Source organism: Wolffia australiana, chromosome 5 (assembly GCF_029677425.1).
Source record: "Wolffia australiana isolate 7733 chromosome 5, ASM2967742v1".
In the NCBI taxonomy this organism is placed as follows: Eukaryota; Viridiplantae; Streptophyta; class Magnoliopsida; order Alismatales; family Araceae; genus Wolffia; species Wolffia australiana.
This window is the reverse complement of record NC_135839.1, coordinates 21,879,478-21,896,607: the sequence shown is the minus strand read 5'-3', so window position 1 is coordinate 21,896,607 and position 17,130 is coordinate 21,879,478. Positions and strand designations below refer to the sequence as shown.

General features: G+C 35.9%; 1 protein-coding gene across 1 annotated transcript; it reads left to right on the top strand.

Annotated features, from left to right (window-relative positions):
- Positions 1–12,932: 12,932 nt before the first annotated feature.
- CRR21 (Tetratricopeptide repeat (TPR)-like superfamily protein) lies at positions 12,933–16,452 on the top strand. The gene has a single exon (XM_078576165.1). It carries the CDS (start codon positions 13,020–13,022, stop codon positions 15,504–15,506), a length of 2,487 nt encoding a protein of 828 aa, XP_078432291.1. The 5' UTR covers positions 12,933–13,019; the 3' UTR covers positions 15,507–16,452.
- Positions 16,453–17,130: the final 678 nt, after the last annotated feature.

Sequence of the window (17,130 nt, the reverse complement as noted above, 5' to 3'; positions counted from 1 at the left end):
TCATACTACACCCGAGCTATAACTTGTTTGAATCCCATGATTAGAGGCTCTTAAGCCGTAGTCAAAATATAGTTCTACATTCACAAGATGTCCATGGTGCCTCATGTCAGTGTATAATATCATTAAGGGATTCATACGGATCCATTCAGTGAATTATTTATCCAAAAAGCACCCACTGTCTGTCCTTAGTGTTGCCACACCAATAGACATTTGATAAACTATACTTATTGTATAAGTAGGATCAGTCAGTGCTACTCTATCTGGATAATTTGATGTCCATCTTGGCTATCCATCAAATAGGAATATTTAGAATGCATGTATAAAGACTAGTGATCACTATATTATGATCTCATCATAATTCACCACGTCATTCCACGTTTTCATGGACATCATTATAAACATCACACTGAAATAATAATGGACATAGTATTTATTCAATGAACTTAAATAAAACATGGTCATTTGATTTGGCTTGACGGCCACATAATATCCATCAATTTTATGCGAAGATAGAGACTGAGTTAATTGGAATGATAAGAAATAGAGGCATGTCCACTATGTGATTTGTTTTCTGAAAATTGGTGGTGGAGATTGCACCTCGTCATGAAAAGAGAATGGCCACATTATTCACATCAGGGGCCACTTTCTTTGCTTTTCCGAATACATATGGACCATTCAATCTTCATCCAATACGTCAGCGTAGGTTATATGTTGCTTTAGAGGTAGTTAACTATATTATCTCACAGATATTGATATTTGTGCACGTTCTTGTCATTTGCTTTAGAGGTAGATAAATGGATCTCATTTGTACACGTTCTTGTCATGCTCTATGGATCCCTTAAATCCACATGTTTGTTAAACTTTCAGCTTCAAACTATTTTGATTGCACTATATATGTGGCAAAACAATCTATACCAGATAATCCCACAATGCAATTAAATTTATATTTAATAGCCGAAACATATATTAATATGAGGTGTCCTAAATTGGAAAAGCAATATCAATATCATTTCATCAATCGTGGGGCAACCTATCTAGCACACATGTGCCACATATGCACCACATATGTGCTTGTTCTGCCGCTCTGAATTGTGATACATCTCCAATTGGCAATTCAAGCATGCCAGCTGCTTTCGTGGGCCAACACATAGTTTTGCTTTTTTGGGTCTTTTTTTAATTCCTGAAAAAATGGTAAAAATTTCACAAAATCATTATAACTAAAAACAATTCTTAATTTGTAAGGCCTTTGAAAATAAAATTTATCCATGGGCTCCTGAATTTGATATTATTTATGTGCAAGCTGGGGAAAACAATTGGTTTACAACAATCACTAGCTTGACTTAAACAATAATACTAGGTCAACTTTGAAAGTTTGATTATTGTTATCTTCTTATTTGCTTTTCTGCTTGATGTCACTTAAGTCTTGAAAAAACAAAACTTAAGAAATGTGGTTAATTTATAATGTTTTGACTTCAAGAAAACTTGAACACGAATAAAACACATAATTAACCTTAAAATAATGTTCAAATAGATAGTGGAATAACATGGGAATGGTGACAATATCATAAAAATTATAACATGCATCATATTTTCTAACAAGATGCTATCATGATAACATGCTATCATTCTCCACTCCTTAAATAGTTGCTAGTCCCTCAATAATAGAAATATATAAAATGTATAGTAAGAACGCAAAGTGACCTCAAAAATTAATGGCTCGAGCGACGATATAGTTTCCAATAAAGGTTCAACCTCAAGTGGTGTTTAGGAGGAAGAAGTGTACTTGAAATTTTAGGGTCAATGCATCCCTGTGTTGAACACTTTAGTCAACCATTAAGGACAGGAGTCCCTCTATTGAGTATTTTGAAATCCATGATTTTTTAATCGACACTCAATTTGTATCAATCTTATTAGAATGTGACCTACTAGACCATTACCACAACGCAAAATATGAGATTTATCAAACCCTTTTTATGAAGCAAGGAGCTCTATATTGAAATTCCAAAGTGTCAGAATAATTTTGAACACATTCTTGTCTTTCAGCCTATCTTTATCAGGTTTAACAATTTTTTAAAATAAAATTTTGAAATATTTATCTATCATATATGTGGAAATTAAAAAATCACAAATTTACTTCAAACTCCATTTTCATATTTAAACTGTGTTATCTTCCATACTTTTCACTTATGATGAGTTTTCGGTAAAACTATTGGTATGTAATCAACGCAACATTTTATTGAGCTGATTCAAAAAATCCTTTGATCTCAGTGGATTTAAATAATCTGAAAACATCTTCAATCTTATCATTGTATGATTTTCTAATTCCGTGTAAAATGATTTTACATTTAATTGTAGTGGATCTGTGAAATAACCAATTGATCTCTGTCAAACATTATAATCTAGATATATGTAAATTCGTTTTGAAACAACTTGTGATATTTTACATATTTAAGATATATAAGGTTCAGATATAGTTAATATATGAAAATTATATGTGAAATATCCTATTAAATATTTTATTACAATAACATATAATTTTTTTTAATTATATGCAAAGTATCATGTAATATTTTTGAAATATCTCTAATAAAACATCTAAGTGTTTGTACAGACTATTTGAAATAACTTTGATACATATTCCTTATATTATTTCAAATTGAATGATAAATATATTTGAGAAATATATTCTGAAAGGTACTTGAATGCACTTTGTGAGAGGTCTTTGAAAATAGAGAGTATAACATGTCTACTTGCTACATCTAATTTTTTTAATAATTTGTGATATTTTTAAAATTAATATTATAGTTTTAATTGAGTATGAATTAGGAGAAAATTTTAAATATTTAAATATTTAAACATAAGAAGCAGTTGATCATAAGGTAAAATATAATACATGGTGAAGAATATTTGACCTTCAAAAAGGTCAATAAAATCAGACCACGATATCATTATGGTATAAAATGTTGCATGGATTTTTGGGAGGAGCAGTGAGGTCTAGAAGCTTCGTGAAGCAAAGAAAATAGAAGTATGTAGATATGTCCTGCAACAGAACAGAGTAAATCGAAATACAAATGATTATGTATATATTTTTCTACAATTTTTTAGAGTTAAATATACTAAATGCAGATGGATTATGAGACCACTTAGCATCTCCAAACAAGGGCAAAAGCATCTCGATCGTGAAGAGTGACGTGCAATAAGGAAAAACTGAAGGAATCCAAAATTCTATAGGAAAGATAAAAAATATTCACTAATCCTCCCCACCAAATAAAAATACCAAGCTGTAATGTATGTTATAAATGATACAAAATATTTCATAACTCTTTTATTGAACCTATCTGCCATTAGTTACCTTGTAGGTATAATCCCAATCCCCATGATACTCCTAGATTGCTCAACATATGAGGAACTTTCAAACCTTTATCCCACTTCCAAATAAGGAATGATTCATTGGGAAATTACCAAACTCTTTCTACGAAATCTCTACTGCAATGGTTAAGGACTGAATTGCATCATCTTCTGCGAATTAGTCTTCTCTTAAACATAGGCATACAATCTCATCTGGACCACAAAGTCACATTTTTTGTAATCAATTTTAAAATTCAAGCTAAGACTAGTTGGAATCAAATGATTAGGGATTTATAGGTCTTAACCAAAAAACAACCCTCTGTTCACAAGGTGTCTTTAATGTCTCAAGTCTAAGGACTGAAAACCTGAGTATTAGGGTTTAAACTTATCGTTGGTACTTTTGAGATTATTCAATAAAACTATAAACTTGTACTCACTTTGTAATCTTGGCTAAAGATGAGTATGGATTGTCTCCATAGGGAACAATGATTAAGAATTTACTATTCTTAATATGATGATTATTGCAATGAGATATATTTACGAAATATGAAATCATGTAACAAAAAAGTGCAAGGCGAGATAGTGATATTAAGTTGAGCAGAGCTATTAGTAGATAATGATAGTTATGATCTGAGAAGGTTGAGTGAATGCGAGAATGGAATGACAATGATGTGAAGAATGACGGGAGTGAGGTAGAGAATGAGGTGAATACGGTAATTGAAAAGCAAGTGAATGATAAGACGATGACATGAAGGTGGTAAGAAATGATTTAGAGAAAATATGGTGGTGATGTGATGGCAAGATGTGCTAGTGACATTGATTTAAGCTAACGACAATGTTGAGAAAAAAACAATGTAAGGCAAATATGCTTACTGTAAATCCTTATGTTCCGGCAGGATCATGGTGATCTTGAATTTCAGGTAAGCCCCTCTCTTCTCTATTTCTTCTTTCCACACACCCAAGACACCAAGAGCTCATGTGATAGACCTCAGAAAGTCACTGTCTTTCAATCAGCCCTCATGAGTAGGAAACAAGTTCACAAATGAATCTGGAGGGATCCACACATCTATTTATACATCAAAGAGTATGGATAGAAAGAGGGGGTGAAGACAAAGCATCCCTGAGTATTGCAGCTGAATCGGACCTATGGTCGTCAGATATTGTACTTTACAGTTGGAGCAATCATAGTCATCCATTTTTTTCTCTCTCCTGGTCATCGGCGATGATGCTTACTCTTCTTTACCTTTTTGGTTAGGTCGTTGAATCATCATATATTTAATGATTGGCGTGATTGCCTTGTCTTCCACGATAGCACGCTCTGAGAACGCCAAATGTAATTGTTTGAGAAAAAGACAAAATTGGCTTTAAATCTCATTTTTTGGAATATTTCTGACCTGGCACTGCTTCACGGCATGCTATATCACAATACTCACCTTTTTGCTTCATTTTTAGTGAATGACTCGCGTGCGCGTCATTCTTGTCAGAAAATTTTCCTTTCTGAATGAACGTGGCATGCACTTCTGCATGACAAATCAACATTTACCTCTCTTTTCTCTTGTATTTTTTATATTATTTTTTATGGATGTACAAGTAGCATTTATTGTGATTTAAATTGCACCTTTTTATATTAGTCCACATCGTCCCTAAAAATAAAAAATAAAGATAATGTCAGAAAATGATTAGCATCACAATTTTCAATACGATAATTGTACCTTTCGCAATGAATAACATAGCAAATCATTAAGGATACTCGTGGTTGGTGGCTGTTTGATGAATCGAATGGCAACACGTGGCAGATGCATGTTCAAGGCAAAAAATATATTAATAAACAATTATAAAATAAATAGTAAGTAAGAAAGATATAATAAATGTATCATTTTTGAAAATTCATATCTCCATGAATATAAGGTCAAAAAATTCATACATATTTTTTTTTTTTTGAATCAGAAGATTAAGTTCTTCATAAATATGATGTCAAAGAAATCCATAAAATAAGATTAAATCCAAAAAAACTAAAACATCAGTCTAAAAATATGTTTAATAATTTAAAGGTTGATAAAACATATTGATAATTATTTCAATGCAAAAAAATGTAATTTCCGAGAAATAACCTTATAAAGGACGCATAGACAATGGTGACAAGAATCTACCTGGTTTACTCTTAGGCATACTAAATTCCAGATATTCATATGTATCAATTCAGTGGTATTTCTCTAACAAGTGTCCACTATATTTTCTTATTACCTTAACACAATGTTTATGCGATGAACCATTGATAAACCAAAATTTGGGTTAAATAATTCATTTTAAGGCTTGGATTTATGCATCACTATTTATAAAATGTTTCTTACTTAGAATAGTGTAAGTGCGGATAAAATCCAAAAAGGAGCAGGTAATGGGAGAGTAAATTGAATTTCAAATATTTTTAAAGAAGTTAATTTACGTGATTTAAAATTTTTCTGGATTTTTATGTATTTTCAAAATGGGAAAATCAATGAAATAAATGAAAACTATTTTAAATAAGTGAAATACATATTTATTTTATTTTAGATAAGTTAGAATAGTTAAAAGTGATGTTTTTTGGAATTATTGGATAATGTTTACGATGAAAAATAAGATTTAACATTAAAGAAATCCTTTGGCCGCAATTTGTGGGCAGTTGTGTTCTACCGAGCAGGAAGTAGACTTAAAGCACTATAACTTTTGCTATAGGGAGAATTTTGGAGTGCTGTTTGATGCGTTGAAAATATTGAAGTCTAGGATATCCATTGGAATATATATATATCTGGAGAAACAGGTGAGAGAATTTAAATCAAACGATTAGGAGATCACACTGACCTTGTTGTCGCTTCCCACATGAACAAGTTGTGCTCTGTCTCCAAGAATCTTTATCACCCTCAAACTTTCTTTCCCACACTCTTTTTGAACAAGAATGGATCAAGGAAATCTGATGCAGTAGGCCTTCAACAAAAAGTTGGGAGAAGAAATCCAAGAGGAGATACAAAGAGAGGGGAGAAAAGAATAAATAGAAGTGTAATAACTCTCCCAACCATTGGATTTAATGCCAAGGGTTTGGAGGGATAGGATTTCCTGATTTTCAGCCTCAATCTACATTCTCACCTTTAAAGATTTGAAAACAGGCCTATCAAATTCAAATTGTGGGTTAGTTCCACAACTCTTGCCTTTAGTTTGACCTGGTGTTCAAGGAGGTTTGAATGGGATTCTAATCTGGGCTTCTTGTGTATTTGGCCTCCTCTTATTATCTATAAAATGAATTAGGTTTCGACTATCATTCCATTTCTATCTAAAATTCACCATTGTATTTACCTAAGTCCTGTTTTTGAAATAAAAATCTAAGAAGATGTGATAAATCCACTTAGACTCTAAGGATTCAAGTGGGTGTAGTCTCAAAAATAATAAAATATATAAAAATAGAGATTTGGAAAATAAATCATAAAATTCTCATTTTATCCTTAAATGGTGAATAATGCTAGTGCAGATCTAAAAATATGTGGTAAAAAAGGAACATGAGTTTATTTTTCTTCCATATAACTAGTTGATAGATCCCTTTACATCATGGAATTTCCTCTAGAAGTGATCTCTCTATCAAGTGAAAGTACCTAACAATCTTATTTCACTTCTGATGAGATCATGTATGTTTTTCTTGTGCAACATTAATATTGGTGCCACGCATTAATGGAATAAACTGTGATATCAAATGAATGATGCCAAAATTTGAGATAAAATTCTTCAACCATATAATTTTCTTGGCGATAAAAGCTTGTGTCATCGAGTTTGGTTTCATATCCGTAGAAATTTTCCCTCATATAGTGACTAAGGGACCAAAATAGACATGCTATCTTCTAGAACTGACTAAAAAACTTCAGTTCCACTATCTCTTCAGTTCCAAGTCTTATGTTCCATACATTTGAAATATATACTAAATCATTAAGTACTTATGCCAAAATCATTAAATTTGAAATATTCTATTGTTATTCTCCTACATCACATTTAAATCTGCTTATAACAATTTGAGCATAGACCACATTAGTTATTGTACATAGTTTGACATACATGATGAATTTACATTGTCAAGGAAGAATGGATTCATTTCATGTTCTTTCCCTATTTATGAGCTTTTAATAAATGCTCTTAGATAACTTGATGTCTCATCGGTGTTAGATCTCATATGGACGTCTCAACGCCATAGTTTTTGGCAACGGTGTTGATGTACATGTATTAGGAAAATCCTAACAACCTCCTTGTTAGATATCTGTATATCTTTATTTATCCATAAATGGGTTGCATATCCCAAGTCATTAAAGGAGAAATTCTTTGATACCCATGCCTTTATTAAGGACACACTTTGATCGCATTTTGAATGATTAAAATGTCATTGACAAAAGGGTCGTAAAAGTGATCATGCACCGCTAGTTCTTTTGTACGCACAGGGCTCATCATGATTCATAATGAAGTCATAATATTTCATTTCATTATTGAATACTAATACCTGACTTCAGGAAGATTCCTTCAATCTATAAATGGAACTTTGAATTTTGGACCCCATTTTTAAATATTATGTAAAAAAATCACCTTCAGGTAGTATCATACACATCTCTCCCACGAGATTTCCATTTAGGAAGGAAATTTTAACATCAATTTACTTGTATTCAAATCATGGTATGCCATTATGGTGAACTGAGTTGCAATTGACATTTTATGGCAAACAATGTGAACACTTTGTCATATCTAATTCATTATCTTTCATGATAACATTTCTCCTCCAAGATTTCTTTAAAAATGTAAATTTTCGATCCAAACCAATATATTTTCTATAATTCCACTTAGTCCTGATGGATAGTATACCTTCTGGTCTCATTAGTTGACATGTTCTTAGCAAAACTCTGTTTGTGTGAATGTACTAAATTTCATAAAAAAAAATTAATTTTAAGAGTATGAATTTTAAATGGGCTCTTCATAAGTCAAAAAATATTCATCCTTGAAATTTAGTATCTTAGAATTGTCTAAATTGATCAGGTTTCTAATTACTCTACCACATCTAAAACCATTATGTTGTGTTACTAATAAAATTAAGTTAAGAGTCCTCATTCAAGAAGGTGATATTTGTTTAGAGACATGGAATTTCTTTCGCAACTACTTTACTCCAATTATATTCTTGTGGAAGATACCTTTTCAGGAATAAACATATTTTTCCCCTTACGGTGATAAAAGTAATATCCAAAACATTTTTTCAATAAGGACCAAATATAAGATTTTTTCTCTAGGCTATAGCTCATTTTTTTGTGCCTCTTCTTAGGGTCTAGATACTCCTACACTTAAACATCATTATATATATGAAGTTTATTTAATCACAAATACTGAAAGGAACATTGAAAGTGCTTCAAAATATTGTCATGGATGATACCATGTCCATGCAGTTGATATTCATCCCCTTTGATACACCTTTCATATGAGGTTTATATGAAGCGGTTAGCAGAGTTAAAACACCATTATCACATTTTTCTTATATCATATCATAAATATCTTTTATAATAATCCCATTTCATTTATTTTATCTTTCAGACAAGTATTTTACCTCAAGTTATGCTTAAATATTTTACTCAGATCATCAGCTATATTCATTGTATAACCTTTGATATAATTCAGCAAATCCTTAATTAAATGAATAGAATTATAATTATTTGACGCTCGGCTTCAATTTATTTGATATATTATCCAAAATTTTAAATTTGTCCTGAAACTAATAAAATTATTTTAGTAAATAAAGTTATATGGAAAACAATACTGTTATATGGAAAACAAATACCTTTTCAGCCAGTCATGGAAAACAATATTATTTTATCCGGATCTAAATCATTTTAACATACTCATGAAAGGAAGATACAATCAAGCACAAAATAAGATGAAAAAAATCTTTGGAATAAATACTAAATCACTAGAATTGAAAGTAAAATTATATGAGTAAATAAAAAGTAAGATATTGGTTATGAGTAAATAAAGAGTAAAATTGTAAGATACTGAAAGTAAAATCTAATGAACTGCATTTTATTCTTAACTTATGAAACTAATAATATTTTTTACCATTTCTTGGAGAACAAAGATAACCACACTAATAAATCATATCATTTTATGGTACAAGGAAGCAGGAAAGAGTTTGGAAGAGTATTAATACCACTTTGGGGGACGTTTTATTTAGGGATATATTTATTTTAATTTCAAAGTATTGAGAAATATTGTATTGGAGAATGAAACAGGTAGAATATACAATATTTTCACAAATCCTCAGTTTCATTTTGATGCATACAATGGACTTAAAAAAGAACAGTGAAATAAATGTTGAGATTGAGCGCGTAGAGTGAAATATAACATCGGGGGTTGGTTTATATAATTTTAGAGTGTGTTGGGATTAATAATGTAAAAAATATAGAAAGATATTGGAATTGCATTGCATTGTGAACAAACATTTTGATGGATATTATGTGGCCGTCAAGCCGATCATACTACCATGTTTATTTAAGTTCATTGAATAAAATATTTACGTTCATTATTATTCCTTGTGATGTTTATAATGAAGTCGATGAATACGTGCAATGAATTAGTGAATTATGATGAGATCAAAATAGATTGATCACTAGTATTTAAACATGTATTCTGAATATTCATATACGATGGATAGTCGAGACAGACATCGAATTATCTGGATAGAATAACAATAGTTGATCCTACTTATACGATAATTATAGCTGATCCTGTGGCTATTAGTGTGGCGACACTAAGGACAGATAGTTGGTGCTCTTTGGAGAAAGAGTTCACTGAATTGATACGTACGAATCCCTGAATGGCATTATACCTAAACGTCAATCAGGTTGATTCAAGTCACGATTGTATAAGTGATCCAGTGATCTGAGACACCAAGGACATCTCTTGAGTGGACGACTACATTTTGACTATAACTTACGGGCCTCAAATCATGGGATTCAAATAAGTTATAGATCGGATATAGTAATAAGCTTAAGGAGATGATCGAGTGGTCAAGATGGGATCATCCACCCTTGGTATAAGAGGAGATTGACTCAAGGAAGACGATGTTGAAAAATCCTTGGCCAGGGTAATGAGGATATTGAAGAAGGCGTTCTCCAATGATCCCCATTACACATCAGTACTAATCAAATGACGGATTAGGGTTTGACAATAAACCATACCCTAAGTCATTCGAGAGTCTCGCGCGTACGATGGATTATACATATACGATAACCGATGACGGTAAAGGTTCCATGAGAGAGTTTGAGTCTACTTAGTATCTTCTAGAGCACGATCTGTAGCATGGAAACCCACGGGCTCGAAACTTAACCTATTGATTGGGTTAAATCAATCCTTATTTAATTAATCTATATGTTGATAGTTAACTAATAAGGTTGGTCAATAAATTTTATTGGGCCACTAAAGTTATTAAATAGAATGATATATGGGCCTAGAGGGTCACACACATAAGGTCATAAGGGCATTGGTGGATATATTTTATTTTGTAGGTTTTTTGAGAAAAACCTTAAGTGAAATATAAAGAGGGAAAGGGGTCTCATTTTAAGCACCCATGCAAGCCTGATTTGTGAGGCCCTCCCTTTCTCCATTCTCTTATCCACTCATCCAAGGGAGACATGGCGAGGAGATCTTCTAGAGTTTCAAGAAGAATCGAAGAAGAAGATGTGGAGATCCAAGCGCCGAGTGATCGCGTGGATACTTCTAGAGGCCAGACGCATGAATGGCTTCAGAACGATCTCGGAGCGACAAAGTCAAAGGTGGAATGAGTTCCCCACAAGGTACAATCAATATGTCATTTTAAAGATGGATTTTGAATCGATCAACACGTTTCCGCATCCATAGATACGTGTTTTCCATGCACAAACCAAGGCACATAACCCAACACATTTTTATATTTTATAATATAAATATTTATCTAAACTCAATAAAAAATAAATATTTTTTATGAATCCATGGTTTCAAGTTGGATAATTAGTAGATAATGTAAGTTTTATGGAAGTTTTTTCTGCAATCTAACTGATTTCATTAACTTAAGAATTTCTTCTAAAACTCATTTCAGGACCATAATTATATAAACTAGGACTTATTTTCCTCAAAATATTGACCTTAATGATTTGAATATCCTCGTCAATTTATAAGCTTAAAATTTAGACAAAATTCTTTTTGGACAAAATGAAAGGTTTTTTAACATAGGTGCGTGTATGCTAACTCAATAACCCATCTGATTCCTATCTAGCTGTGATAATTTTAGTTAATGTGCACATGTTCATCCATTTTAGACATGATCCTTTTCTTGATCAAGATTTATCATTGTGTTGAGATTGATTCATAGGTCATTATTATTTTCTCATATTAATCAGGATAAAAAGAAATTTACCCAAGAGAATCAATCTCCAAATACTAATGGCACTTCTTGTCAAAATCCTTGAGTGTAAAGAACACATCTCAATTTATTTTCTTCATACCTCTAGTGACTTTGTTTCTTTATGTGATTTCAGATATCCATTGCTACATCCACTTATTTTCAGAGTAACTAATCTGTGACTGTGTTTTTGTCTTTTGAGATGGAAATCCTTCATATAAACACAGTTTTTTATTGTATTGTTATTGCTATATCACTCTAGTTGCTATCAAGAGTACATTTTATTGTAACTTCCTTCACGTGAAGTGAGATCACCATATGGATGATTAGAATAACCATCTGGATGATTAAGTGAAGGCTTATCACTTGATCTTATCATTGCTTGGCCTTATGCTGATTGTAATTTATTATTATTCTGTGTTAAAGAGAATGACTTATTCTACAAAGGTCAGGATATGGTTGATTCAAACAGTCTCTTCTGCTCCTAATTAATAAACCAGTTCTAATATCTTGGCGAAAATTCTACGGCAGGAAGAGAGAAAGAGAATACACATTTACCCTTACATACACTTTAAAACTATTATATACTGACCTTCACAATGTTATTGTATTAATATGTTTTTCAAGTTCTAAAAACATAATCTAGAGAGAGGGACAAACAGTCATGCACACTGGTACATTTCTTACCTAATATGAAAAGCAAACTTACATGCTTCACACTTTATATTCAATATTTATAAAAATATTAAATTTGTATATTTTCTTTACCTTACGCATTGAGGACAACAATGTATAGTAAAAGAACTGTATTACACATCTTATACTCATTGAAAAATTCATACTTCTGTTTAAGGATTTCATAGGCAATACCCATTATATTCATATGGGATATCTCAAAGATGACACCATCTCTTTGTAAACAAAAAAAAATATATCATACAACAATGTATAGGAAAAGAAATGTAATACAGATACAATACTCATCTAAAAATGCGTACTTCTCTTTAAGGATTTCATAGTCAATACCCATTATAATTGGATGGGAGATCTCAAAGATGACACCATCTCTCTGTGAACAAAAATATATAAATATAAGAACACTCTTGTCCTTTCTTTATCCAATTCCAAGATAACTGAAATTCTCTTCAATTTCAACACATAACCTCACATCCTCCGTGTGTGGTCATCCATGTGGCAGGCATCTGATCCATTTTGAGGAGCATGCAACATCTTCCCTTCGGTCTCGTTCATGGCCGCTTTCCTCCTCCACAGTCCCCCACACTCTACCACTCCCCAGCCAAGAACAGCTCATCCCAAGAGAAACAATGGAAGGACCCTTCGCAAATCCTTCCTCCACCAGCTATCTTCTCTCCCCAAAGCCGCTCTCGTCAAAGAAGCTTTCAACCTGCTCCACCTCGCGGAGAAGAACGAGGGAAACTCTCCGTCTCCAGAGATCTACGCTGACATGCTTCAGACCTGCATTCAAGATCTCGCCCTCTTCCAAGGGAGACAAATCCACGCTCATATCATCAAGAAAGGGGAAATCTTTCACGGAAACGAGTATCTAGAAACGAAGCTCGTCATCTTCTACGCGAAATGCCGAGTCCCAGAAGCCGCCTTCAAACTCTTCAAGAGGCAGCGCCAGCGCAACGTCTTCTCCTGGTCCGCCATGATAGGATTGCTCTCGAACGAAGGCCTCTGCGAAAGAGCTCTGCTGGGTTTCCGCGATATGATGGCAGAAGGGCTATCGCCGGACAACTTTGTCATCCCCTGCGCGCTCAAAGCGTCGTCCTCGGCTCGGATGACGGGTTTCGGCGCCGGCGTCCACGGCTACGCGCTTAAGACGGGCTACCATGGCTGCGTCTTCGTTCAGAGCGGCCTCGTCGACTTCTACGGGAAATCCGGAGCCATGAAGGACGCCAGGAAGGTGTTCGATCAAATGCCGGAGAAGAACACCGTCGCCTGGAACTCTATCCTCGTCGGGTACGTGCAAAACGGGGAAGAAGAAGAAGCCATGAGAGCGTTCTCTGAGATGAGAACCGACGGAGAAGAGCCGAGCCGGGTCACCATTGCGAGCTTTCTCTCCGCTGCAGCGAGTCTGAAAGCCGTCGACCAAGGCAGGCAAGCCCACGCAGTGGCCGTCTTATCGGGGTTAACTCTCGACGCGATCTTAACCAGCGCGCTGATCAATTTCTACTGCAAGGTGGGTTTCATGGAGGAAGCAGAGATCGTCTTCGGCCAAGCCATGGAGAAAGACACAGTCATCTGGAATCTGCTTATCTCCGGGTACATTCAAGAGGGAGAAACCCAGAAAGCTCTCCAAATCTGCAAGAGAATGCGAGCGAATAACCAGAGATTCGACTCTGTCACGTTATCGTCGATCCTCTCGGCTTCTGCAGCGACCGAAGACTTCGCTCTTGGGAAGCAGGCCCACGGCTACTGCATCAGAAACTATCTCTCCACTGAATTATCGACAGCGAGAGCTATCATCGACATGTACGCCAACTGCGGGAGGATTGAGCTCTCAAGGCGGGTGTTCAACCGGACAGTTAACAAAGATCTGATCTTGTGGAACGCGCAGTTATCGGCGTACGCGCAGCGCGGTCTCGGGGAAGAGGCGATGAAGTTATTCTACGAGATGGAGGTGGAGAGCGTCGCCCGGAACGTAGTCTCTTGGAACACGGCGATTTTAGCGATGGTGAGAAGTAATCAAGTGGAAGAAGCTTGCGAGATGTTGGCAGAGATGGAGTCTGCAGAGGTAAAGCCGAACGTAGTTACGTGGACGACGCTGATCTCCGGGTTAGCGAGAAACGGACGTGGAACCGAAGCCATGGAGCTCTTCCGTCGCATGCAAGCGTCCGGGCTTCGTCCTAATCTCGTCAGTATCGTCGCTTTGGCCTCGGCTTGCACCGACGTCGCTGTTCTACGCCATGCAAGAGCCATGCACGCGTATTCTACTCGACGTGGGTACTGCTCTTCCCTTCAAGTATCGACAGCGCTGGTTGATATGTACGCCAAATGTGGAGATTTGGGGATGGCTGAGAGAATCTTCTATCAGAGAATGAGAAGGGAATTGGCTCTCTACAACGCTATGATCTCTGGGTATGCTTTGCATGGGAAGGCAGGAGAAGCTCTGGCTCTGCATGCAGAGATGATGAGAGATGAGGTTTCTCCGGACGTCGTCACCTTCACTGGGTTGCTCACGGCCTGCGGCCATGCAGGGCTGGTGGAAAGAGGTCTGGAGCTATTCTTTGAGATGGGTTCAAAGTATGGTTTATCGCCGGGGGTGGAGCACTACGGCTGCGTCGTCGCCCTCCTCTCTCGAAGCGGGGACGTCGACAGAGCGATCGAGTTCATGGCCGATATGCCCGTAGAGCCGGACGCTAAGATGCTGGGGTCTCTTCTTGCAGCTTGCAGAGAGCACAGGAGAGTGGAGCTCAGCGAGTATCTATCTCATCGCTTGCTGGAGATGGAGCCCAGTAACCCTGCTATTGGCGTGGCTCTGTCTAATGCGTATGCGGCCGAGGCGAGGTGGGAGGAGGTGTCGAGAACGAGGGGCTCTATGAGGGAGAAAGGGATGAAGAAGGATCCTGGTGTTAGCTGGATTCAGGTTGGAACTGATGTGAGGACATTTGTGGCGGGTGATAAATCACATCCTGAGACGGAGAAGCTGTACAGGGTGCTTCAGATTTTTCGAAGGCAGATGGGAGAGGTAGAAGAGACCAGAGACCTTTAGCTTTATGGATAAGGTTTCATGGGGAAGAAGATCAAGACAGCTCAAAGAACCTGAGTAACACTCCTCTAGCAGGAATCTGCAGAATTGGGAGAAGTTGTCTATTCCAACAGGCCAACAGGTCTTCTCTCTGTAAAGTCAAAGGTCTGGATAGGGCAATGACTTGGATAGAATTTACATGAAAATCACTGGATTCACTAGTCTTTTCAGAAGGTCTGAGATTACTCTGGCCTGAGAGATTTGGTAGGATTCAGTGCAATTTCACGTGTCCTAGAATGGAAGGGAAGAACAAATATTTGATAAAATGCACTGGGCTACTTCAAAAAGTGTATGAACCCATATGGCCTAGGGGCATCCTGCTTGACCATGTGGCGTGTTACTGGCGGCGTCCCACCGAGTCTAGATTTCTGGTTACCAGTCCATTAGGAGCAATGGCTTTGGGTGTATTCTCACCAGCTGGACCAAGCAACATTGCACTGCATGCCCAGTGATCCTGCACTTGTTTTTCAACTGGGCCACCAGAGACAGATGCTCTGCAACTAGCTGTAGGTATGCAGAAGCTTTATGTGTGCTATGCATGAATGCTCAGGCGGCGACACCCATTCTGGTCCAAGGTGATAACTTATGGAAATTTGATGGTAGTTTTATATGAAGTACAGGCAGACCAGGGGTGGTAAAAATGCTGGGTGGATGGACATTGTGCTTGGTACTCAAGCCTCTTCACAGTGCGCTACGATTTGATAACGGCAGAGTTTGGTGCTCTAGTCTTCGGGTTAAGGAAGGGACTTGGCAAGATGATGTGAGGTGTATTTTTTGCCCAATTTGATGCAAGGCCAACTGCCAATGTATAGGTCTCACCAATCACCATTGTGAGGTGGAGTGCAGCCTTCCTTGTTAATTATCTTCCATAGTGTTGTCAATAAAGGGCCAGCCCTGCTACTTCATCCAATTTACTCCAACAGCTTCTGCTGCATCGGAGGAGGCTGTGTGGCATAAGCATTTGCCAAGGTCAGAGTGCTATTAAACTTCAAAATTGACCCTTCCAAGTTTAGCAATGTGACACGTCTTTGGGACAAACCCTTCCTTACAGCCGCATGGAAAAAACTTCCCCAATTTACTGACTCTGCATTACATCTCTGAAATATAAAGAGATTATGGAAAATGTATATCACCTAAACCGAAAAAATCTCAAACCTACGAGGATAGCTCAAAAGTGAAAATGAGAAAAAGGAAAAGGACTAGATGCAAATCAAAATAAAATAATGAATTCTGATACTTAGCCAACCAAACATGGGAAAATGAATTTTGATGTGAAAGACTGCTTTTATGATGTTACATGCATTTGTTTGAATTTAATAATTTTAACATTGAACTTATCATGCTATTGACTAGATGATCTAAATATTTTTGAATTCGATCACAAATACAACTTAATACACATATGGGAAGTTTAACAAACCTTGATTGACTTTCGTGTCAAGAATACTTTTATAAGTGATGAAATGAATCAAAAGTAATTTGGATGCCAATCAATGGGCTAGAGCATCACATGTGATTTTTAGAGCTATTTATTTAGGCTATTGACCCAAATCGGAGTAAAGGAACAGTAACATACATCTGGGACACA